At 44.9% G+C, this 25,340-nt stretch overlaps 1 protein-coding gene across 1 annotated transcript in view; it reads left to right on the forward strand.

Moving 5' to 3' along the window:
* The first annotated feature begins 6,837 nt into the window (after positions 1-6,837).
* The window catches only part of ntn1b (netrin 1b), a 40,027-nt gene continuing 21,524 nt past the window's right edge, over positions 6,838-25,340 (forward strand). Inside the window, exons 1-2 of the mRNA XM_079177487.1 lie at positions 6,838-6,873; positions 7,066-8,111. Of these exons, the coding sequence (XP_079033613.1) occupies positions 7,097-8,111 (1,015 nt within the window). The 5' untranslated portion in view covers positions 6,838-6,873; positions 7,066-7,096. The remainder of the gene's footprint in view (positions 6,874-7,065; positions 8,112-25,340) is intronic.

Below are 25,340 nucleotides of genomic sequence, written 5' to 3' on the forward strand. Positions count from 1 at the left end.
CTTGATATAAAGCCAAAGTTTATGGGCTGTTAAGTCCCATTAATAAAAATATATATATATACATAATCAATCAAGTTGTTATCTTTCAATAGCTTTGCTTAGTTACACTGACATTCTGTGACTGTTCTTCCTTTTTGTGGGGTTCACCAGAGCTTTATATACATTATAGCCCAAACCTGAATGCTCTGCTATACCACATTGTGAGAAAACAGAAAATCCAGAAAAAAGTATTTCCTATATTTTAAATACAAAATACATGTATTTTGTTACATTTTCTGGCACCAGTATTTTGTATTTTGTTGTAATACATTTATTTGCGGGTATTTTGTATCAAAATACATTTTGATGTATCTTTGCCCATCTCTGACAACGTTTACATTTAATGTAGCATTTGTCTTTTGATTCGTCCCCTTCAAACCATTTAAAGCATTCTCACTTTAGAAATCAGTAAAACATTTTGAGTTTAAAGGTGTTGACACTATATTATCAGGCCTGTTGGAAACACTCGTGTAAACTGATTATTTCAGTGACAGAATGTCTTAAATGTGGCGGGACTTCTGTGGAAGGTGTTGACAATAGTGTAGCGGTTGTTAAACAGTTATTTTGATTTTAAGGCATCAAATATTCCTATGTTAACATTAAAATGTATATTTCTGAAAATAGAACATTTTCATAAAAGGCTAAATGCATGCAAGTTGTGCACCATGGTAACCATATGGAACGATTAGAGGCGAACGTCAGGACGTAGCTACGTCATCAAACCAGGCCACGATGCGACCCTGAGTGGGTTTGACTGTTGAAACTTGAGTTATTGAACAAACATCTGCTCCTTTTACTTCATCACATTAAATAAACTATTTCTTTAACATTTAACATTGAGATGCGCTTTGCTCGTTGTTGTGATATTTGGTTTTCGAGGGACAAGAGAGCGATCTGTTAAGTAACTGTACGGGGCTGCATGTGCGCGTGCTGCATCTCCTCAACGCGCTGTGATATGCAACTCATAAACCGGGAGAATAATGAGTTATAAAGTAAAGAGGTTAGTCATGTTGGATTAATGTAGACACGTTTCGCTGTGCGTCGTGACGCACGTAGTTCAACAAATACGTTCACGCTGTTTATTGCAAGCCATTTACCGTTTCGTCCACACAAATGCAAAATGAACGTCTTTGTCCAGAGCTCACGACTACAGTCGGTTCATTGACCCGCTGACTGACTGTTTAGCAGCTGGAATCTGAATCCAGATCAGAAACGTGGGAAAAGCCCGTGCGTAAATAAAAGCTGCTCCTCTCACCCTACTCTGTTGTTTCGAACATATAATAATAACAGTAATAAGGATAATACCTATAACGACAATAATACTATGTATTGCTTTAATCATTATTAATATAGTTGTTGTTGTTTTGTTATGGGTTCTCTGTTTAAACTAACAGGCAGAGCTGCACTATGTTTGGTATAAATGTTTAAAGGTGAACTCTCTTGCGTGTTGGGGACTTTATGTGTGTGTGTAGTGCAGTCCTAGTTACTTTATGGCTCTGCTGTCGTCTTTTCTAATTTGAACTTTGATTATTGCTTCATGTAATCCAGAAATATTTCATGTTATGAGAAATACTGAAAGTTTAAATGTTTTTTTTTTAAATGTAAAGGTGTCTACTATGCCGTTGAACGTCTTGCACAAGACGGCCTCCCTGAAGTCATCAGGATCCTCGACGATGAGGAAGCTGAGGTTGTGATTTTGCCTGGCATGATGGGTGGAGATCAGGTGGACCCCGGCATTGTGCGTGAGTTGCTTCCCGTGCACGTCTTTGACGAGGAGGAGGAAGAGGACGAGGAGGAAGAGGACGAGGAGGAAGAGGACGAGGAGGAGGAAGAGGACGAGGAGGAGGAAGAGGACGAGTCCGAAATCGAGAGCGACGATTCCGGGTACAGATCCTTATTGTACTATGATGAAGTGGAAGACGAGGAAGTGGAAGTGGTACTAGAGGAGGAAGAGGAGGAAGTCGCAGAGCAGGTGAGTATGGAGAGGCAGGGGAACGGTGACGACAACCACGGGGAAGAGGACTACGGGGAGTCGGCGCCATCCACTTCAGGCCTTGGTCCCTCCACGAAGAGGACCAGAGAAGAGGACTACGGGGAGTCAGCGCCCTCCACTTCAGGCCTCGGTCCCTCCACGAAGAGGACCAGAGAAGAGGACTACGGGGAGTCAGCGCCCTCCACTTCAGGCCTCGGTCCCTCCACGAAGAGGACCAGAGAAGAGGACTACGGGGAGTCAGCGCCCTCCACTTCAGGCCTCGGTCCCTCCACGAAGAGGACCAGAGAAGAGGACTACGGGGAGTCAGCGCCATCCACTTCAGGCCTCGGTCCCTCCACGAAGAGGACCAGAGAAGAGGACTTCGGGGAGTCAGCGCCATCCACTTCAGGCCTCGGTCCCTCCGTGAAGAGGACCAGAGAAGAGGACTACGGGGAGTCAGCGCCCTCCACTTCAGGCCTCGGTCCCTCCGTGAAGAGGACCAGAGAAGAGGACTTCGGGGAGTCAGCGCCCTCCACTTCAGGCCTCGGTCCCTCCACAAATTATAGCCGGAGAGGTTACTACGTATGGTCTCCACCCTCCACTCCAGGCCTCAGCCTCTCCCCACACAGACCATACTGGCAGTCGGCTGAAGACAGTGACTCGGATTGACACTGACGGCAGCAGGATTGTAAAACCTTTGTGTCTGGTAGGACTGATAAAGCACCAGACAGCCTTCCCTCGCGTCTGGCGGGGTTGGCGATAGGTAGCATCCTGCAGCAGAGCTTTTAAATATTGTTTCTTTGTTGATTTTCCGTTTGAGTAATGGTTGATGCTAGATGCAGAAACCAGAGGTAAGTTTACAGTGAATGGTTGTTATTCTGTTGTGTATTTTTCTTTTTAAAGTCTAGATGTATTTAGCAGACAAAGGTAAGTCAACATTTAATAACAACATTAACACAAGTTGTCTCAAAGTCTCACTTTACAGTTATTCAAAGATTGTTCATTTTACTCTATATCTGTTTTTCATAGTTAGGTGAAGGTGGCTGTACCAGCCAGAGGTGTGGTAAAAATTACTAACGTTAAGAAAAGGTTTCCAAGTCTCTTTTATTCAGGTATCGATGGCTGTAACACAGGAAGCAACATCCTGGATCTCCTAGACAACAGAGAAGATGTGTTCACTCTGGACCAGATGAGAAGGATGGAGGACCACAGGACCAGATGGAGAGCGGCGAACTGTCAGTCCTTCAGTGGGCTGAGTAAGTAATCGCTCACTAATAAGATTCCATCATTGAACAATGTAAAGGTCGTATAGTTGAGTTAAAAGTATTCATCTCTTGTGTTTGTGTCTCACAGGGCAGGACTCCTCTGTGCCTTTGTCTCACTCCTGGGGCAGCTGAGAGTGGACGTCAACCAACCCATCATCCCAGGAAGACCCAGACCCACCACAGACCATTGAACCACTCTCAGCACCCCAGTGAGTCCGAGACCCAGTGAGAACGGTTACGTCCTCCCTGCCCCTCCACCCCCGACACCACCCGCTCCACCCACCAGCCCAGAGGACGAGGAGCGCCCCGTCCCCACCGGCCCAGAGGACGTAGTTTGTCTCCGTCTGCTTCTTCTGTGCTGGTGGGTTTGGGAAGCTCCTCACACACACAGGAAGCCGTCAGCAGCTCTTTGCATCTGATCACAAACCAAGAAGCCGACAGACGCTTCAGGCTGAACGACAAATAATAATTCTAAAAACATTAAGGTATTTAATTTGTCACATACGTATGTTCATGTAAGCTGTATGTACTGTATGTATACTGTTTATTTACAGAGTAGCACTATACAAATAAATGTACGACAAACTTTCTAAATATGTCTTTATATTAGAAACAATAACGACAGCACCTCAGAGGACCCAGCTGTTAAACTCCTGAAGTTCGCAGACGACACAACGGTCATCGGCCTCAACAGAGACGTGACGAGTCTGCGTAAGTTGAGGTAAGTTCAACCTGCCTCAGGAGCTGCTGATCCTGTTCTACTCAGCCATCATCCAGCCCGTTCTCTGCTCCTCCATCACGGTGTGGTTTGGATCGGCCACCAAACAGGACAGAAACAGACTACACCGGATTGTCAGGTCTGCAGAGAGGATCATTGGTTCTAGCCTGCCCCCCATCCTGGACTTGTACACCTCCAGAGTCAGGAAACGGGCTGGAAAGATCACTGCAGACCCTCCACACCCTGGACACAAGCTGTTCCAACTCCTCCCCTCTGGTGGGCGCTACAGAGCTCTGTACGCCAAAACCACCAGACACAGGAACAGCTTCTTTCCACTGGCCGTCACTCTGATGAACAATAAACAAGTCATATTGCACTACTACCTCTGTTCCCTTTTTTATTCTTTATATATATTTGTTCTTGTTTATTGTAAATGTGTGTGTGTACATTGAGAGCGGAGTGGAAACCGGAGACAAATTCAGCCAATAAAGCTGATTCTGATTATATTTCTGTTCTATTTCAAAAATCTGACAATGTATGACAATTAACATACAGTAAATATTGTGCAAGTGATAATTTAATATCTTTTTGATTTTCATGTCACTCAAAGGCATTACTGTTAAGTATTAAGTATTGATAATCATAATATTACATGTTGATATAAATAAAATGGGGAAAGCTTTAGATTACAGCCCGCAACGTGCAGAATAATTCTTCCCAATTTATTTATAACTAAATCATAAATAATTAAAATGTGTACTGATTGTTTACTAGTACAGAACGTAATGACACATACATGGAGGTGCAATGGAACAAGATGTGACGTTAATGAATGAGGGGGAAACAATGTGGGAACTTGATTAATTCATAACATTATCATTTATTTAAACACTGCTGTAGTTTATTTAAAAATGATCATATAGAACTTACCCACACTGGAGAGGCACAGATGATGACAAAATGAGGAACTACATAGAAAATAACTTCAAGGTACATTTGTGTTTTTACTTTGCAACAAACCGAGGTAGAGGTACAAGAGTACTGTCGGCCTGAATAGATCATTGAATAATTGCACAATATCAAAATGAAACTGTGATATGACACGGTCCTCTTGTCATATCACAGGTACTACAGCCAAAAGAACTCATTCCCCATCACTCAAATTCTGAGAGAGCTCAGTGACAAAATGGATAACCTGCAAGTTCAACGTCAGTCGTTCTGCTGTCCTCGATGGAGCAATAAGGGGGTTCAGACGGCTCTCCTATGACCCAAAGAAAAAGACGTCCATAACGTTTTACGATGACTTTTATTCATCAAAAAAAATCTAAAAAATTCTAATCAAATACCAACATAACATGAAACAAATACTATAAAAAGAAATCTCTAAACCAAGTGTGCAATTTATCATTTAACGGAAAATAAATTACTTTACCGTAAAACTAAATACCCATATTATATATTATACCCATATACAACAAAATCACAGAATAAAAAGACTAATTACAACCAACTGAAAACCCTTCCACTAACGTTACCTTGGACGACCAGGGCCGCTAGCTTGTCAGCTACGAACGTCACGTAACTTAACCGATCATTTAAACAAACGTGATGTTATAAGGTCGCTTATTTTGAGTTTTAACATGTGTATCGGTGATATTCCAGTGAGTTGAAACCCAATAATTACATTTAAAAGTGAAATAATGCGGCTTCTCCAGCTGCCACTTCACTGGCCGCCATGTTGGATAAAATAAATGCTATAAAAGCTTTATAGATGCAGCCTCCGAAGGATGCAGCCGCAAGATTGGGACACAGCTAATGTGTGATGTTTATGCTTTCGTTATAAACGTCACATTATATTATAATAGATTGAGGGCACGTTCTCTGTCTCTTTCTACATGACATACCTCGTTTGACACAAGAGTTTGTTTAGAGCAACACACCTGGTCATGGATTTGATGGTGCAGGCTATCAGTTTACGTTTCAATATTTCAACTAGTATTCATGCAAAATGTCCCAGATGTTTATAGTGAGCTGCTGTTTAGGCGCATATTGTCTTTTCCACAGTCAAATCACCTCAAGTTTGTCTCTGACGTTCATCACCGCTGATGGCAACAACTGACAAAATGTGTAAATGTGCAAATGCATATATATTGGAAAATAACAAAGACGTCATGACTTTTAAGGGACCTTTAATGGTTAACAGTATTTACTTTCCCCTTGTTCAGATTGACAGCAATTGCCTCTCTGGATACACAACAAGATGTTTGTGCAACAACTTGACTTCCTCTTGCACTTTCTGCACAAATGTGTGACCTATTTATTGGCTGCAAAATGCGGATGCCACGCGTTTAATGCCAACTACTTCTTTTTCTTTTTTTTCTATCGTAAAATCACAAGATTCCATTGCATCATAATTATCTGTATTGGTCGCCTACAATGTGGACTAGTGTAGTTTTTATTTAACATGTAGTGTCAACAACCCGCCGGAAGATGTCGCCGCTCCCCCTCCCTCCGCAGAGACACTCCGACAGGCTCCGACTCCTCTCCTCGAGACGAGGGGAGCCCCTTTCCCCCTCCGCTATAACAGAGAGGGGAATGGGACAGACAGAGATAGAGGTGGGCAGAGGTGTGACTGAGAGGACAGGCAGAGGCAGAGGGACACTCGGAGCCAGCTGGGCTTTTGCCATTTCTTATTTATATTTCGGGAATATCAAAGAAGGGTGTGGGGGGGAGGTGAAAGGCTGAAGAACTATAGCGGCAGTTTTTTTCTTTTTGGCGTGCGTAAACGGGATAGGTTGTTCTCCACATTATTAGGAGTTGCGCTTCACTTTCAGACTGAGCGGTTTATTTGGAGGCAGTGTCCTGGGTTTCTCTGCCTCGTAAGAATACTTCATTCACATTTGAATTTGTTACACGCTTTGCTAGTGCGTCCAAGTTTCCCCAAATCTCTCTCAGAGCATCATTTTGTCGTAACTGTTTTATACTTGTCTGGATTCTGCCTTCATCCTTATTAATTCGAGTGTTATTAACTCTGGTTGTTTTTTGTTGTTGTTGTCTCCATCACATTTCAGCGCGCGGGTCCCCTGCGGTGCACGGATTACAATGCAAAGGATTTTGGAGGTTTGGGTCACCTTGGTGACGGTCACGGCGCTGACCGAGGGGGTCTTCGGAGGGTACGGGCTGAGCATGTTTGCCGCGCAGTCCTCCCCGCCGGACCCGTGCTACGACGAGAACGCCAACCCTCGGAGGTGCATCCCGGACTTCGTCAACTCCGCTTTCGGCAAGGACGTGCGCGTGTCCAGCACCTGCGGCGGCCCCGCCGCCAGGTACTGCGTGGTGGCCGAGAAGGGCGAGGAGCGGACGAGGGACTGTCACACGTGCGACGCCGCGGACCCCAAGAAGTCCCATCCACCCGCGTACCTGACGGACCTCAACAACCCGCACAACCTCACGTGCTGGCAGTCGGAGAACTACGCGCAGTTCCCGCAGAACGTCACGCTCACCCTGTCGCTGGGCAAGAAGTTCGAGGTGACCTACGTGAGCCTGCAGTTCTGCTCGCCTCGACCCGAGTCGATGGCCATCTACAAGTCCATGGACTACGGCAAGACGTGGGTGCCGTTCCAGTACTACTCGACCCAGTGCAAGAAAATGTACAACAGGCAGAACAAGGCCGCGATCACCAAGCAGAACGAGCAAGAGGCCATCTGCACGGACTCCCACACGGACATGCACCCTCTGACGGGCGGGCTCATCGCCTTCAGCACCCTGGACGGCAGGCCGTCGGCGCACGACTTCGACAACTCCCCGGTGCTGCAGGACTGGGTGACGGCCACCGACATCAAGGTGATCTTCAGCCGGCTGCACACGTTCGGCGACGAGAACGAGGACGACTCGGAGCTGGCCCGCGACTCCTACTTTTACGCCGTGTCGGACCTGCAGGTCGGGGGACGGTGCAAGTGCAACGGGCACGCGTCGAAGTGCGTCAAGGACAGAGAGGGGAACCTGGTGTGCGAGTGCAAGCACAACACGGCGGGACCGGAGTGCGACAGGTGCAAGCCCTTCCACTACGACCGGCCGTGGCAGCGCGCCACGGCGCGAGAGGCCAACGAGTGCGTCGGTAAGTGTCCCGCCACGGTGGAATTATTGTTTTGCGCTTAAAAATCTGTTGTTGAGTAATTATATTATTCGATATCTGAAAATCAAATAGGCAGCAGCATGATGTTCATTCGTTAATGGGGAGTTGATTAATTTAAGATGCTCTTCTCGCTGAAAATTATAACGTTCTTGATTTTGCTCCACGGAAATGTTTGTGGCACAGATTAATATGAGGGTGTAATTAATATGAGTGTGTCTAAATACATCTTAGTTGATGCATAGAGAGAGAGAGAGAAGAAGGCCTCGAGCTGAAATCACACAACCTAAACGGTGAAAGAACCATCCAGAATATTAAAATCAAAAGACTATTTGAATTAAATATTTCAAATGAATTAAATTGATGAAAATAATAAAGTCGATAACCAACCTGTCTGACAGCTGGTATTCTTACAACTGTTAATTTGGTCAAAATAAAGCAAACTACTTCCATGAATTTACACAAAATACACAATTTAAATGTAAAAAGATTAAATTTTATTTAGGAATAAATAAACTGAAAATTGTCAAATTAAATTGCAGAATTCAGCATTGTATTTTGTAAGATAAATATAACTGTGTATTTATCTAAATCAGACCGGCCTTTTCAAACAACTCAGTTCACTTATTATAGACATTGTTCAAAATAAAGGTTCGAGGCCATATCTCCTGCATGCCGAGAAAGAATAAGCAAAGGCAAGTGTTGCTTCCAACTCTCAGAAGCTCAATGTTTTGTTCAGAAGCCTTAACAAATGCGTGCACTTTGTTGACCCCCTGATTTTTATCAACGTCTAGCAGAAAAGAAAGGGCCGGAAGTCGTCTCAACAAAGTGCGCCTGTCCGAATGCGTTATTGCGTTTTGACCTGCGTTTCCGACTGTAGTAGCGCTCTAACAGGAGAGGAAACATTGCAGCTGCGGAGATAGACTGCAGGGGCGTGTTGTGCTTCCATAAGCAGGTGCTATTACAGATTAAACGGCCGATTAAGGCGGTTTTATTGACATTTTTGGCACGTAGAGTATAAACTGCGACTTTAGAGCCAGTAAACTATTCACAGAGGACAAAGCCAGAGGTAATTTAAAGCCTGATCTGAGTTTTTTTTTTATTTTATTGTAGCAGCACTACCGAGCGAGTGTATTTGCTGTGATGCTTATTTCCAACAGCTTGTATCAACAGCTCAACCCCCCCTCCCCCCCCCTGAGCTACAGCGACCTAAACCTGGAAAAGTAACAAGTTCAGACAGTGCCACGGTTTGCTTAACCAAACGGAACAAGTGAACATGTTGTTCCCCTCGGGCCTCCACCTTTTGCATCTCGGTGTATTTTACTAAAACAAAAGGTTGTCACTTGTGGCATCCATCTCGCTGCTGGTGGGAGCCCCCCCCCCCCCCCCCCCCCCCCCCCACCCCTTTCACCACCTCGCTTTTCGTGTGAGCGGTGTCATCAGATGAAGCCTCAGAAAAGCCAGACCGAGCATGTTTTCCAAAGAGGAAATAGTAAAGGGGGGGGCCTGACACCTATAAGCATGAAAGAGGAAGACCCAGGGCCAGGGGAGGGGGCTGTTTCCTTTGAGCAGTGGGTCCATATGGCCGGGCAGCGGGGATGCAGAGTGGTCGGTGCTAATGATCTATCTGGATGTCTCCTCCCTGCTGTAGGACATTCAGATAGGGAGGTGTGGTTGTTGGGAGAGCGGTTGCTTTCACTCACTGGCATCAAGGAAGTAACACAAAGTCAATGTCCCATGACTTTGCATGCAGGGTTGCCATCATTTTGTCAAGAGGCATTTGTGTTGGCAGCAGCAGCAGCAGCTTTCACATTCCTATCAGCTGGAGTTGCATGACTTACAAAATGTGTTCATAAATGCAGGGCCGGGGGCCAGAGGGGGGGGGGGCAAGGGTGGCACAGGCCTCTCTATAGGGGCCCCACCCACCAGAGGCAGAAGGTGACAGGTAGTGTGGGCTTGTTCATATCACAGATGGATGGAGCCACAAAAAACTACAAAGAGACACATTAAGTTTACACAGAGATGCACACCTATACTACAGAGAGATGCAACATGACTGATCCCTGATTTATGACCCTGTGGCTGTGCTTCTATGCGTTCTGTGCAGAGTGTGGGAAACGCTCGCTCACGCCAGGGATATAGTACAGCGGGAGATTGCAGAAGGCATGTCCTTTCTTTTTGATTTGGACCCGCGGTTTTCAGATCCTTTGTCAGGCGGTCTTTGATTTATTTGATGGGCGTGTTTCAGCTGTTTCAATTAAGTTTGGCCCAACACAGCTTTATGGCTGGAAATGCAAAATGCAAAATGACCACAAAGAGACACAAAACGACTACACAGAGATGCAAAATGACCACAAAGAGACACAAAACGACTACACAGAGATGCAAAATGACCACAAAGAAACATAAAACGACTACACAGAGATGCAAATTGGGCGGGGGCCTTTTATGTGTCTATGTCCAGGGGCCTGGCTGTATTTGGAGTTGATGTTCTTTCATACTCATCGTATATTTGGCATTCATCTATCAATGTAACCATTAAGTCCCTTCAAACACTCCTAAACCCTCCCCTGCATAAAACTTGGAAACGGAAATCTCCACAGTTGTTTAATGCACGATAAAGTTTGACCACAGCCCGTAATCATTTATGTAAAGACATGAATAAGGTTGTGAAACACACACACACACACATATGCTGACACGTCATGCTCTCCTGTCCCAGGCAGCTGCTTCGTATTCTCTTCATGTTCAGCGTAGCACTGACCCCTGACAGTCAGGCCCCCGCTCCTCTCCGGCCTGACTGATGGGCTGTGAAGGGAACTGTGGGAAACTTCGACTTGCCAAATGGGTTGTGAGGCAAGGTGAAAATGGTAGCCTTAGTCACTCAAACGTGCAATTTTTCACATTTGTTCAATTTGATCATTGTTTTTGCTGTCAGCGTGCCATGCGATGCTCTGTTTTACGATGGCTGAGAATCAGCTGGAGGCTCAATCAGTCTTGTTTCCTTACACTTTCAGAGTAAACGTTCACCTTCTCGTCAGTTCTTACGGTTGGCAGGCGCTTATCTGGCTTTCGATGTTTTTGATATGAGAGAGAGAGACTTGAAATGCCAGCAAGCCATCCTGTCTTGGATAGAAAACATGTGAATCTTGTGCTCTGCAGAGAGCATTTTTTTGTTTTGTGCTCTGCTCAAAAGTAGTTATTCTATTAAACCTACACAGGAATCTCTGAGAGGAAGAGCCGACATGTTTGCCGCCCACAAGGTAGTTGAATTAGGATATGATTGTATCAATTGCTTACTGGCTCTGCTCCCAGTCTGTGCACCACATACTGGTACGCTCTTCAACAGCTCTAAAAATAGAGTGCAGGATATAAATGCACACTCACAACATTTTTAAAGAACCAGCAGGTTTGATGACAAATATGGTAGAATAAATTTGAGAAAACAAATTTAAATATAACCATTTTAAATAAGTATCCATTACTTTTAGCTTATTTAGCCACTATCCATGACTTTCTATTCAAAACCATTTATTACTTTTAGCTAATTGTTTCAACCATTTATCCTTCAGCTTTAGCTAACGGTTTAGACTTCTCTGCATGCTAGCTAACTAGTTTTCACGCACTCTCATTCATGGTGATCAGGTGCTACAGTTGACTCAATATTTGGATAAGTTTAATTCAATTAAATTATAATTTCTAATGTTTTAAAACCAGTTGAGCTAGTCAACAATCTTGCCGCTAGTTGGGAATCGCTGGTCTAGACACATCAAATAAGAGTGCTTTGAGAAGACAGCATTTTTGTCTTTGTACCACAACCCGCTAGCATGACAGCAGCTCAGTGAGAGAGCGAGAGAGAGAGAGAGAGAGAGAGAGAGAGAGAGAAAACACTGGCAGAGGCAGGAGGAAACCAGACCCTAACACCACATTTACCACGTTTCACAGAACCACTCCACATCTAACGTCGCATTTCCTGTTTAGTTAACAATTGAGCCACGAAGGATTTCGATCACAAGATGCTCGTAGGGATGCAGGCAGACAGCGTCTCTGTGCAGAGACCAGTCGTTGTCGTCCATGTGGCTGCCTGGGACCGTTGACACCGTTTTCCGCTGACGGTGAATGTGCCGCCGCTGCCGCCGCCTCCCGCGAGTTGCCAGGTTGGGCCAGCCCGGCTCACCATCTGGGTCTCGATTTAGCTCCATGCGACGGGAGAGAAGAATTTCTGTAAAGCATGACGTCATAGATATTCTTCTGTCTCACTCGTCCTCTGGTATTTTGATTTCCTTCATTCTCCTTTGTCTCTCTCTCATTCTCTGGCCCGTCATTGTGTGGCGGCACCAGGGGACAGACAGCCATTTACATTTCATTTGTAAGCTGAGACATATTTGAGGGTTTCGATTTTTCACATGAAGTTCGTCAACAATAGCCGGAGGACACAGCTATGTCTGTGCGGTTGTTTTTGTTTTGCTGACTTCTGTTTTGCTGGGTTTCATGTTTAAATACATTAGCTTAACATATTGCACACAACAGTAATCAAAACAGGCTGCGGTTGCAAAGTCAATGCGTCGACTCGCAAGCGCAGTTGTTACGTGCACCATAGAGAAGGTGCTGTTTGGTTAAAGAAACTAGGTGGTTTGTTGACGAGACAGAGTTCAATCTTCTGTCGTACGTAAAGTACCCATGAGCACGGCACCGAGGCCCCGGCTCTGACCTTTGACCTTGCTCTGGATGGCAAAGAGAAAGGACACTTTTTGGGGGAGAATTTAAGCATTTAAACACGCCAAAAAATCCAGTAGTAAACATTTAAAGAGGACTTTGGTGATGCAGGAAAACATGAATCATGTCTGAAAGGTACATTATACCGAATGAGAGAAAACCACAAACAGTAAAACAAATAAATGTGATTGTAAGCGTCTTGTTGTCTCTCGTTGCGGGTTGTTTGTGTGGATCCTCTTTAATGATCACAGGGTTATTTTCCCTGGGGTCCAACCTCACAACCGTCAATATTTAAACTAAAACCAAAACCTGAGCACAACGCGACATATTCCATTTCATCAAGATGACATGGAAATGGCAGTTGAAATAATAACAATCAGAAAATAAGAATAAATAATAGAAAACAAACTCCGGAGTGGTTAACATGAAGCGGGTGTGTCGCAGGTTAGGAGACATTCAGGAGCCATCTGGCATTACAGCAGCATGGAAGTCCTACAGGAGCAGAGCGCCGGTTCGATGGACGGTCGAGTCTCGGTCATCTAGAACGTGTCAGAGCTGGAGCACAGCTCGGGGGCACCGGGGAGGACAATTCACATGGTTTTGACCGATGGGAGTTCAGAGAGAGTAATTGCAGGCGGTGGTGACCCCGAAAGAAAAATATATGAAACCGATCAGTTTCAATCAGCAAAAAGCAAAAGACAACTCACGGGAGCTTTTTCTTATGAACGCGAAGAGAGAGTCTGACAATATCAGAGCAACTGACCAAGTCAGGACTCGCGTGACGTCAACAGAAGAAACTGAGACGGGAACTCTTGTCAAACAGGGATGAAGGAAAACTTTGCTGTTACTAACGATTCTGAAAGTTTACACTTTAAAAGACCAGAGCATGTTTTAGACAAACTACAAATCAGCTTCCTTTTGCATCAGCATTGACCATTTCCAAAGCCTACAAAACATTTTTATATTTTAAATATCATTTATAAATGTATTTACTTCATTGCCATTTTAGATAAGAGATAATGATATAATGTCATAGACATACACTACCGTTCAAAAGTTTGGGGTCACCCAGACAATTTCGTGTCAATTTTCAGTTTCTTCGCATGGAATAGCTTCTCCTAATACTACATAATACATACATAATAATAATACATAATACATAATACATACTACCTAATCCTACATAGGATACTCCTATGTAGATATTTCATTAAAAACCAGACGTTTCCACCTAGAATAGTCCACATTAACAATGTATAGAGTGTATTTCTGATTAATTTAATGTTATCTTCATTGAAAGAAACTTGCTTTTCTTTGAGAAATAAGGACATTTCTAAGTGACCCCAAACTTTTGAACGGTAGTGTATACACATACACGAAATTTGACCTCTGCACTCAACCCATCCCTAGCTTAAAGGATCGAACCATCAACCTTGCGGTTACCGGACAACCCTCTTAACCCAGTGTGCCACGGCCGTCTGAGGTATGTGATTTATGTACCACTGCTGCTCCATCCTGCGATTTTAATACAAAATATAACCAAAATTACTTTTCTCAATATTTACTGATTGTTTGTGTTGTCCCATATCTCTTATTTGAGATAGAATTGTCCCATATTTTTCATTAAATTGGCTTGGCTGTGTGTGCAACGTCTTCCGCCGTGTTCACACTACAAGCGACAAGTAATTTTGAAAGGAAGCCGGTGACTGACGTCTGACACTTGTGCGTATCTCTGGTAGAGATAACGTTTATTAATGTGTATAGTGGGTTGTGTGCTTCTCCAAATGGACATATTGGCCTGTGTATGGCTACAGGCTCCCCATTGTTACACTAAAGCCACTCTTACAGTAAAAATCTAGAATGAGAAAACGAAAGGCCCTTCCTCTTTTCACCCCCCCCCCCCCAAAAAGAAATACATAACCCTCCCCCTTTTCGGACTCCTCCTAATCATTTGTATTCAGTCCCTAACAAAATAGTGCTTGCTTTATGATTTATATTTGCTTTTGTAGCCCTCTTTTTTCTTTACTTTTCAGTTACCAGAACCTTTAAGAGCCTGGATGATGGGAAATCTATCCGCAGTATGTTTTGGCAATGGAAAAAATGTACGCAATTTGCAGTAAATGGGGTAAAACATGCATAAAGCACCCTGCTGCGTTCCTTTAAAATGTACTTCACAGAGTCTGAGCCATAGCGAGTACACATCCGGCTCACAAAACATGACGGCGGGGCATGACGGGGATCCGTTTCATGCTTCAAACGTAGAAAACGTATTGATACATGGCCCTGAAGCTGTGCTCTTCACTCTGTCACGATTACCAACAGAGAACAATGCTTCAGAAATTGGCCTTTTACTCTGTCGCCTCCAGTCTTTCTTGCAACATAAGCCTATGTGACTTTGAGCGGGTTCTCTGTATACAACCAGACCATGAAACAAAGAGATGTATTTTTTTGTGGGGGGGGGGGGGGGGGGGGGGGGGTCTAAAAACACAAAAAAATGCAGCTACAATCCAGTGTCCTCTGGGTGAAGGCTGCATGTTTTGAGGATTTTGTTTCTGTTGAGCTCATAATTCAAGACAGACACGACGGCTCGAGCCAGAAAGGTTTCACTGAGGCTTTTAAAGAGCACACTGAAAAATGTCGTTGTGGACGGCGGTTTGGAGAGGTGACTCAGTGTTCTGAGAGGAGTATGTTAGCTTTGAGTTAATGTTCGCATCCTTTCACGCATGGGGCGTCGGATCGCATGGCACGAACGTCGACCTGCACGGAACATGTGCAGAACACAGAGGACTTCTTCTGCACATACAGTTTATTGTGCTCAACGTTTGACCGAAAGGCGAGAACTCTGGAGACACGCGTACTTTATGACACATGGCGTGTGTGCTGATGTGCCCGAGTTTGTGTCATCATTAGTCATGCAGTGTGTAGCGATGACGTCATGGCAGATTTTTCTACCAGATTTGTTGTGCAGAGCAGGATGACGTTTGACTGATGTTGTACTGGTGTCGTCTTCACCTCGTCAGATATTAAAGAGGGTCCCCTTACTGACTTGACAGCAGACGAGCTGAAGTTAGGCACCGTCCAAAAAGTGCATGTAAAACGGCCAAGAGAGGCTTTCAGATTTTCTGTCTCTAGCTTTCCAATAAAACAATTTATAAAAAAACAACTTTATTTTCATATGGACCTCTTCCCGAGCTATGATGGCCGTTTGTAATTATTTGTAATTCACATTCAGCTGGTTCTCTCATCATATACACAACCTCCAGATTTAAAAAGCTAATCAAATAAATCATACATTACAGCTCAATGAGCTTCTGACTGTTAAAACCATCCATTATTCATACCCGCCAGGACAATTAACAGTTTGTTTCTAGGATCTTTTTGTGGCGTTTCTGAGAATGTGTGTGAGAGACAGAACATGTGGGGAGAGAGAGGAATGGCATGTGACTCCCTTTTTCATTTTTGGGGTTGTAATTGGTTCATTCATTTGATCCTTTTGTTACTTGGTTCAGATGTTATGTTATTTTGTATTTTATTGAGCAGGAAGCACAGACAAAATGAAGCATTTTTGTGGCATTAACAGAAACAGAACATGCTACACCCTTGAGTCAATATTACTGATGCATTTATTCAGCGAGTTAGTGTGAACTGTGACCCTGTAATTTATTGGGCCTCATCTGTTTAACACAACAGTCAACATTGCACGATGCAGTAAGTGGATCCTCAATGGCTTTGAAGCCTCAAATTGTTTGTCCCTGGCTGTTTATTTCTCTTTTTGTTCACGGGGCCTGGATGAAATAGATGCACATGTTTAGAGCGCACGGTGGACTCTTTGTGTCCACCGTCTGTCTGCGCGGAGTCGACTGCTGGGGCCTTCCAGGGTGGCATCAGGACCACCTAGTGCGGTGTGCGCATCGAGCCCCTTTGAGACGCTGAAGCAGTGCAGGCTGGGAATGATTAATGGGCCGGCCGGGGCGACACGCTCCGCGGCACGGCTTCAGACCCCCACCCTAACCCTTCGGGCCAGCTCCCCTGCTGCGCCGCCACCCGCCACAGCCCGGCTCAGTGACGCCGCCGCTTGTACGCCCCGGCTCGCAACACACTTCCTCGGTGTCGCTTACACAACACCCCCCCCCCCTCCCAAAAAGCATTAAGGGACTCTGCAGTGGAGGCATAAGCTCCTTTGGCTGGTACCATCCTCCCTGCTGCGTCGTCGACACGGGGGCCTTTTTTTTACTGGAAGACAAAAGGCACCAACTGACAACTGGATTGGTTATAGTTGAATTAAGTCTTGATCCTTTTAGATCAGAACGACAAGTCTTCAGCTCGGAGCCTTAACCTAGCGTGTACATTAAAAGGTTACTTCTGCTTAATACTCCTCCGAGCATCAGGAATGTCCACCGCTAATTACCCCCCCCCGCTCCTCTTTTCATTAACAGCCGCTTATCCTTAAAACAAACACGGCGCAGACATAACAAGCCCGGCCTCGAAAGAGGAAATGGAGCTGCTGGTTCTCGCTTTATATTTATTTTCCCACATAACGTCCGCGTGAGCCTGTCCAAGAGTCTCCATCGCCCCGTAATGGATGTCCACGTCCTCCCGCGCTCTGCCTCCATCCCTCACACACCCCGGTGACCGATTCCTCTCGGAGGGGAGGATGAGGAACCACTTATTGGATTTGAGGGCATATCCAGCAGGATGGATGGAGGAGGGGAGTACACAGTGGCTATCAGACGCCGGTCCCTACGCGACTATAAATATCACACTACTGCTCAAAAGGAGGGTAAGACCTGGGGATGCGTCCATTGCGGTCCTCCCTCTGCATACTGTGCGTCTGTGATTGAGGCGGAGGATTAAGCCGCCTTCCATAGCTCTTCCAGTGCGAGTGGGCATGCAGAGGGAGGCCCTTCCCACCCCCTCTCCTCATCCCACGTCCACCACAGCTACTGTGGAGCAGATGGCTCACAACTGCTTCACACGCTCGCACCAAACAGCAGAAGGCCGCTTCCCTTCCCGTCCCGATTGGCCCGAGCTCCGAGACGAAAACGAGACGGTTTCCACCCTTCTCCTGCTGGCGGGAAAAACCTGGAAACGCGTCACGTAAACTCAAGCTCACAGCATGAATTACATGCGTGTGTGTGTGCCATGTGGTTTATTTACACAGATAGTGAGTCAGAGATAACACACTGTGTCTGGTTCCCATTTGGGCGGGCAGCTGGGGAAAGAATGACCTCAGAGCGTTGAGCCCATGTTAGATTACGCTGTGATGTGACACACAGTTACCACAGTTAAATATACAATGAGTGGTTAGGATTCCAATTGATTTATGCAAATATTAGAATATTACAAAGATTGTGTTGTAAGTTGTAAGTCTTACGTTTTGTAGTCCTGACTCATTTGGCTCTAATCACAAGTTTAATAAACATCTGTAGTTTACAGCAGAGCAGTAGCAGTAGCTGCTTTCATTGCTGAGAAGTTGCAGCCCGTCTCCTGCAACTCTTCATCTAACAGCTCATTGTAACTGTTCCATGACTCGCTGCAACATTTAAATCCGCTGACAAACATTTTTTTTCGCAGACCATGGCGACAATTACGCGTTTCCTGCAAGTGCTTCACAATAAAAGCCGTCCTGCGTTTTTTTTCCGATGCGTCTGTGGCAGCAGAGTGGACGGTGAGGCTGATACCAATGAGGTTGTCGATGACTAATTACAAGCGGTGCAGGCATGGCGGACTCCGCCACTAACAGTAAAAACGAACACAGACAGGGGTCAAAAGAATGTAATTGCATTGAATTGCTGTTGCGGAAAAAGTATAAAGTATAAATAGTATTACAAAAATATATAATAATAACTTTAAAGGGGTTGTGAAGCAATTCATTATTGGGTATTGGTTACAGATTAATAGAAAGCGATGCAGCTTTGAGTTTGTGATATCGTGAATCTTTCCCTATAAACAGTAGATCCAACAATTCCCATAACACCGATGACATCATCGGGGTTACTTTGGAAAGCTCCCTTGATCTTGATGATTAAAATGAGCGGAATGCCCCTTTAAACAGTACACATTAGAAGAGTTGATACCATTTCTATTATCTCTGGAAGTGAAATGAACAGCTGAGTCACATGGGTTTGATTGACAGCAGAGGCCCCTCTCACTGTACATTTGTTTAACTCATTACTACCCTACTTTGAGGTTCACTGGGTTCCTGCTGAGATCGCCAGCGGGTTGGCGTGCTGCAGGAAGAACCAAGCCTTTTCCTCTTCAGCTCAGTGCCATGTCCTGGAAGCCACCTAGCAACCGGCACAAACTTTGGGATAGCTTTGGGACGCAGTAGGAAGAAAACTTTCACAATAAGCGCTCAATGTTTCCATGAAAACAATCATTAACTTTTAATTCCATAACATTTTCCTTCATATTCAGAGAAACTGTGACAGCAGAGTTGAGGCTGTGCAGTTTTTTTCCCCCCCTTGAGGTGAGCTAGTGTCAAATTATGAATTGAACACTTGCTCGGACTCATGCACGAGTTTACCTTAGCACATATTAGTGTTGGGACTCAGCGAACTGAATACAAACAACTGCACGCGAAATTAATCGGTGATTCGTGAGCTATGGGGTTAAATGTTTTGATGCACTCTCGAAACACACGGGAGAGATATTTTTTGACGTGGGGATGTGGCTCGTTATAAATAGGCCCTCGGAGAAAAGGGAAGAAAAGCACAATAAACATGCCACAAGAACGATGGACTGTCATCTCAGCTTCATGATTTACAACCGAGCGGCTTCCTGCCTCCATCTCCCTTATCCCCTCTACGGGAGGAACACACGTGCCGGAGTGTTAAAATAACCTCCCTGCTCTGTGGGGAGGACTTGGACCTCGGCCTAACAGTGCCCCAGCACAAGTCCCACAGAAACCTGGCCCTGTTTAGATGTTTCATACAGGTTTAGTCTGGAGTCCGTCCCCTCTGACCACATGCTCAATTATGTTGCATTCAGGTTTACTGCAAATAAAAGCTCCCAACTGGAAAAAATATACCGAGGTCGGCCTCAAGTTGTACCAATTTCGGTTAAGATAAGTGAGTGATTTTCAGATGTCTCCGAGCTGTGTCAACACTCAAACCCCAAATCATCCAAATTAACTGTCCTTTGGAGAACTGGGTTCAAAAGGTAGAATACAGAAAAATATGGTGCCACTACAAACACATTTTATGCTCTCATAACATCTTCTCCACCAACTAAACTTGTGAGTAAACTTGTGTAGAATTTGCAAAACAGGGATTCACAACCAGCTCCACTTGTACCGGGGGGAACATCTGCAGTTGCAACACGTTCTCACTATAAACTCGTCAAATACAGAGGCCTGGTCAATATTCAAACTATGACTCTCTCGGTAACCCTCTAGCGTCAGTTTAGGACGTTTCAGGGATGGCGTGGCAATATGTCCTCACGACATGCATAGTCCCTCTTCAAAGTAAACTTCCGTCTTTTTAGGACGTTGGGTTTAGGCAACAAAAGGCTATAGAGCAAGGAATATATCTGGGTTTACGTTAACTCGACTGAATGATAACTCAAGTGACTCCCACGACTAATGACTGAAGTGACAAAATAAGTAAGTTGACTTTTAGTTTCCCATGGGACACAAACTTCGGCCTCCTGGGTGAAAGTCCTGTGTTTGTTTGACCCACCCACCCTGCGAGGTTCACAACGGCCAAAATGACGTCACACCGTCAGCCACACGGCCCTTCGCGGGGGTTCCGTGTGGCTGATGGTGCAGCTTTGAGAATGCCCGTGGGTGGGTTTGCATTGGAGTTAGTTGAAAGCCCGTTGTGTCGCATACAGACGCTAAAGGGTGCCTCCAGATTATTGTGGAGTGTATCTTCATAAAATAAAGATTTGCCGAAAAAAATGTTGTCATCTGAACACCACACGTGCGAAAAATAGTTACCAAGCAAGAAGTCTAAACTTTGCTAGCATTAGCTAAATGTAATGGGTAAATAGTTGAAATAGCTAAGAGTAATGAAAAAAAAAGGTTGCAGTAGTTAGATAAAATATAAGATAAAGGGAAAATGTTGAAATAGTTATAGTAGTAGGTTAAAAAAAAAGGCTGCATGTACGTTTGAAAAAGAAAGATCGAACCTTTAAAACCCGTTTGTATCTATGCAGCGCACTTAAAAACATTCAGTAAAAACTTTCCTCCCAATCAGAAAAGCGGGAACATAATTTGCTTATGGAGCTTAATGACCGTGGACCTTTTCATCACCTCTCCCATAAACCGGAGGAAAGGAAAGGAGCAGCGCAGCAGTCGGCCTGTTTCCACACCTACACTGTGGGAGCACTGCAGTCCACAGAAAATACACAAGGCATCAAACACAAACACACAGACACGTCAGGAATTAATAAGCTTTTATGAGATTATTACTCAAGAGGATATTTTAACAAAACATCACAGCAAGCATGTGTGACTGCTGACGCACGCACACGCACACGCACACACACACACACACACACACACACACACACACACACACACACACACACACACAGAGAGTAAAGAGGAAGTATTCCCCAGTCAACGCCCCAACGCTCCTGCCAACCAGCGACAGCAGGATGTTCCTCCACCAATCCATCAGCTTTACGCCTTAATTGGACATTTTTAAGTCCAGTCTTGTTTCCTCCAGCAGGTCGCTCAGGAAGCAAACCTCACATGTGACAAAATGACTAAATTCAAGAGTTGGGCTCAACACGTGACCTCTGATGCGTGGCGATTCAGGTGTAAGAGAGGACAGGCCCGGACATCTGAGGAAAAGCCAAATAAATAAAGCCGACACGAACATCCATTGCTCCCCTCTTCTTTGTGTTTCCCCTTTGTCCCGTTGGTTTGCTATTCCTTCCCTTTTCTAATGGCGCCGCCGCTTTAATTGGCAAGTTCAGAGCGCACAAAGACAAGACGAATGGCCGATAGAAAACGGGTGACACGCAACAAAGATCCCAGGCGAGATTGTTGCAATTACACGGCGTTACGTTCCAGCAAAGAGAACCGGCGGTACGCCCACTCCCGCCTCCCACCCTGGACCGCTCCCAACCCTGCAGCGAGAGGACAAACAGGCCCGGCCATTACGCATTATTATTCATAAGAGAGGGTGTGTTATCATTGGCACCGCGTAGCAGCGCCTGTTTAGAGAGAGAGCAGAGTGAAGAACTCCGGTCATTGCTGATTGCGCAATTACAACATGTTGCTGGAGAATCTCAGCTCTCCTTTCTTGTGGGTGAATCAGGGTCACGGTTCACATTAGTCCGGGCTCACACACACTGTATAGGGGATGTGACATGTTTCACAATGCTTGTGAAGGCATCAAATATAAAACACAGTGTATATATACTGTCTATATTATGGTATGTTCAGCCTGTACAGTCAGTATGCAGATCAAAGGCTGATAGAGAGAACTACTGTTGAAATAGCCTGCCATTACTAGCAGGCTCATTACTGCACACACGTTATTACCAGCTAATCCTAAATTGCACCGCTAATGGTGCGTTGCACGAGCTGATGTCACATCGCATTACCTAACGACACACAGCACGCCGAGACGGAGCCTTGCAGCGCTGCCCCTGCCAGTTTGACATGGGTGGCTGTTTATGTTGAGGCAGTGCAACCCCCCCCCCCACCCCCGTTCGCCCCGGCAACCGAGCGGTTTACGAGCAAGTTGCTCGCACACAAAAGCGCAAGGGGGCGGCGCTGATTGCTCGGCTAATTGATCCCCGCCAGAGATCACAGGGGCTGCGCTCATAAAAAAGGGAGAGGGAACGCCTCCCATGACATCACCGCACGCTGCGTGGCGAGAGAGGAGGCGCGCAAGTCAGGTGGGAGAGAGACTTGTTCCCACGCTGAGGGGGGAGAGAGCGGGGAGACACGAACACATTATACACATATTTGCTATATGGCGCTCGCAGCACCACCTTAAAGAACGTTACCGACCAAAATGCTGATTATTCTTAAAATGCTCGGGAAATTCCTGGGAGGTCAGAGGTCAACAGGTATTTAGTGTGCTTCCCAAGGACCCAACACGAGAGCTTGAACTCAAGATTGTCTCTTTAAAGAGGTCTCGCTAATCGGTAGGGCACCCTGAAGCCCAGAATGCAGCAGACTAAATACACGTGTGGTGGAATCATACGTCATTGTTCTTTTTCCTCCAATTACATGACAAATGTAATTGCTATACCTGGATTATGTTCAGAGGGAATAGTTTTTTTGAGTGATCAGGGTTCACATCCACACTTACTATCTGTGGTAAATCACTTTGGTTAAGGTCAGGGAAAGATCGTGGTTTGCGTTTAATGATGGAAAAATAATAATTTCTGGTTAAAACAACCATAAAATGATTTTTTTCCCTTAACTCAGGCTGGACAAACATGTTTTTTTTTCCACAGACGTAGGATCGTGCTCAGACCTGGGTGAAGCAGAAGAGCGAGATGGCTCTAGATAGCCTTTCATCTCGAGGATAACTCAATTCATTAGCTCCGCTTTTACCTTTTTCATCTCTTATCTGGTCTCGGGGCACAAAGTGCACTCTTGTGTGGTTTGGCAGCTCCTCAGAGGTGAAAGGTGAGCTGAGTGATGGGTCATTACGTCTCTCCGTGGGCTGTTATGGTAGCAGAGCAGACACACCTTCCCCACAGGGAACAGAGGTGTTGCTGCCAAATTGGCCATGATGGCATCATTAGATTGATAGCATCTGTCCTTACACAACCAGGCAGATGCAGCTAAACCGCTCAGTTAGCCTTTGCCCTTCAGATCAATTCTGAAGTGGACAGCTGTCATGATTCTTGTCAGAATAAATAAAATAAAAATAAAATTAATATCAAGTCACCTAAAGGCTTCTGAAAGAATGTTTTTAAAGGTTGTAGTTACAGTTTATTGCATCTGGTCAGTTGTTACTTGTCAGAAAATGCAAATAGGCCCACATTGGCAAAACTGCATCACCATCATGCTTGCCATATATATATATATATATATATATATATATATATATATACTGTATATACACATATATATATACACACATATAGATATTTATACACATATACAAACATATATGTATATATATACATATGTATATGTACAGTTAGCTCTGTCAGCTCGTTTGCTGTAGTTAGCTGTTAGCACTGTTAGCTATGATCCATGTTGGGATTCATTGAGAGGCAATCGAAATGCTCCCAATCTCGTATCTTGCAACTTTATAAACACAAGCTTAAGAGGTTTAACGTTTTTATTCCTCTGCATAAAAATACTTCAGTAAATACCCCTTTTGTGAATTGTGAAGCTTCTACTAGCGGCTAAGTGAGAGTACGAAACGCCATCGCGCTGATCAGTCCGCCGTTAGCTTCGTGTCTGTGATGTGAAGTCATGCTAGCGCGGTGAAGTTTGTTGATAGCATAGCGTCAGCTTTTTACTTCTGATGAATGTATTCACGCTAGTATCATAAACCTGTGTTTGCCACAGAGCTTATTTTCTGCAACCTCCCCCCCCAAAAAAAAGAAACCTGGACTTTCTTACACCTTGGATCTGTTATTGTCCTCAGTAATCTATGAACTCAAGCTGTGAGCTATTGGCCAGACCGCAGCAACTGATTTTCATTACTACCTTCAGCCAGTAATAAGGAGCCATTATTTTACATCGTAGAGGCACAACAGAGGAAATCTGAAATACATAGACGGAATAAAGTGAAAGAACCGTCATTGCTGCCAACTGCCATGTCTTTTTTAACTTGATCAAAGAGGAGGGTCTTTAGATCACTCTCATATTGGCTCACATTGTTTCGATGCTTTATTTGTTTGTGTGTCACCAAGGTGACGAGGTTGCTCTTGATGAGGCAGTCCTCAGAAGGTCGTAAACCTGCACCGCTCTGTGCGAGATAGAAATCTCCCTTTAACAGCTCCAACTGATTTCCTCTCTCATTGTCGACATGGTTTTGGCCTCGAGTGAAATCATCAAGAGCAGTCGGGAAACTTGTAAAAGGATTCATCATCTGGAGAGCTTGTTGCAGAAGTCCTTTGTTGTTGTTGTCTTCGCACTCATCCAAAATCACAGCTGCTGCAGTGATGTGCGATTGAAATACTAATTGTGGGGAAACGTGCGTCCGGTGGAAGTCGGCCAGGAAGCAGCAGAGCGTGACGGATCGTAGCGCTCGCTTTTTTGAGTTTGTGCGACACCGGGTCAAACGTGCTTCATCAGAGAGTCCACGGACGCCGCGTGACAGAAACGCGTGTTTGGTGGAGTCTTGGCTCGAATAAAGATGAGTCTCAGCGCAGCCTTTTTATAGCCGTGGCAGCTGATACCATGTTCCATAAAACTGACTGATTTATTGAACCTTTGTAGCAGAAATCCTTTATGATTTACTTCCAGCCGACCAGGACTTTAATGGTATATTTGTGCCATCTATTTTTATGGATTATGATGTGATCAGTGACTCTCAGTGATGTCCTTATAATCACACAGAGGAACTA

Source organism: Pholis gunnellus (assembly GCF_910591455.1).
Source record: "Pholis gunnellus genome assembly, chromosome: 17".
NCBI classification, from domain to species: domain Eukaryota; kingdom Metazoa; phylum Chordata; class Actinopteri; order Perciformes; family Pholidae; genus Pholis; species Pholis gunnellus.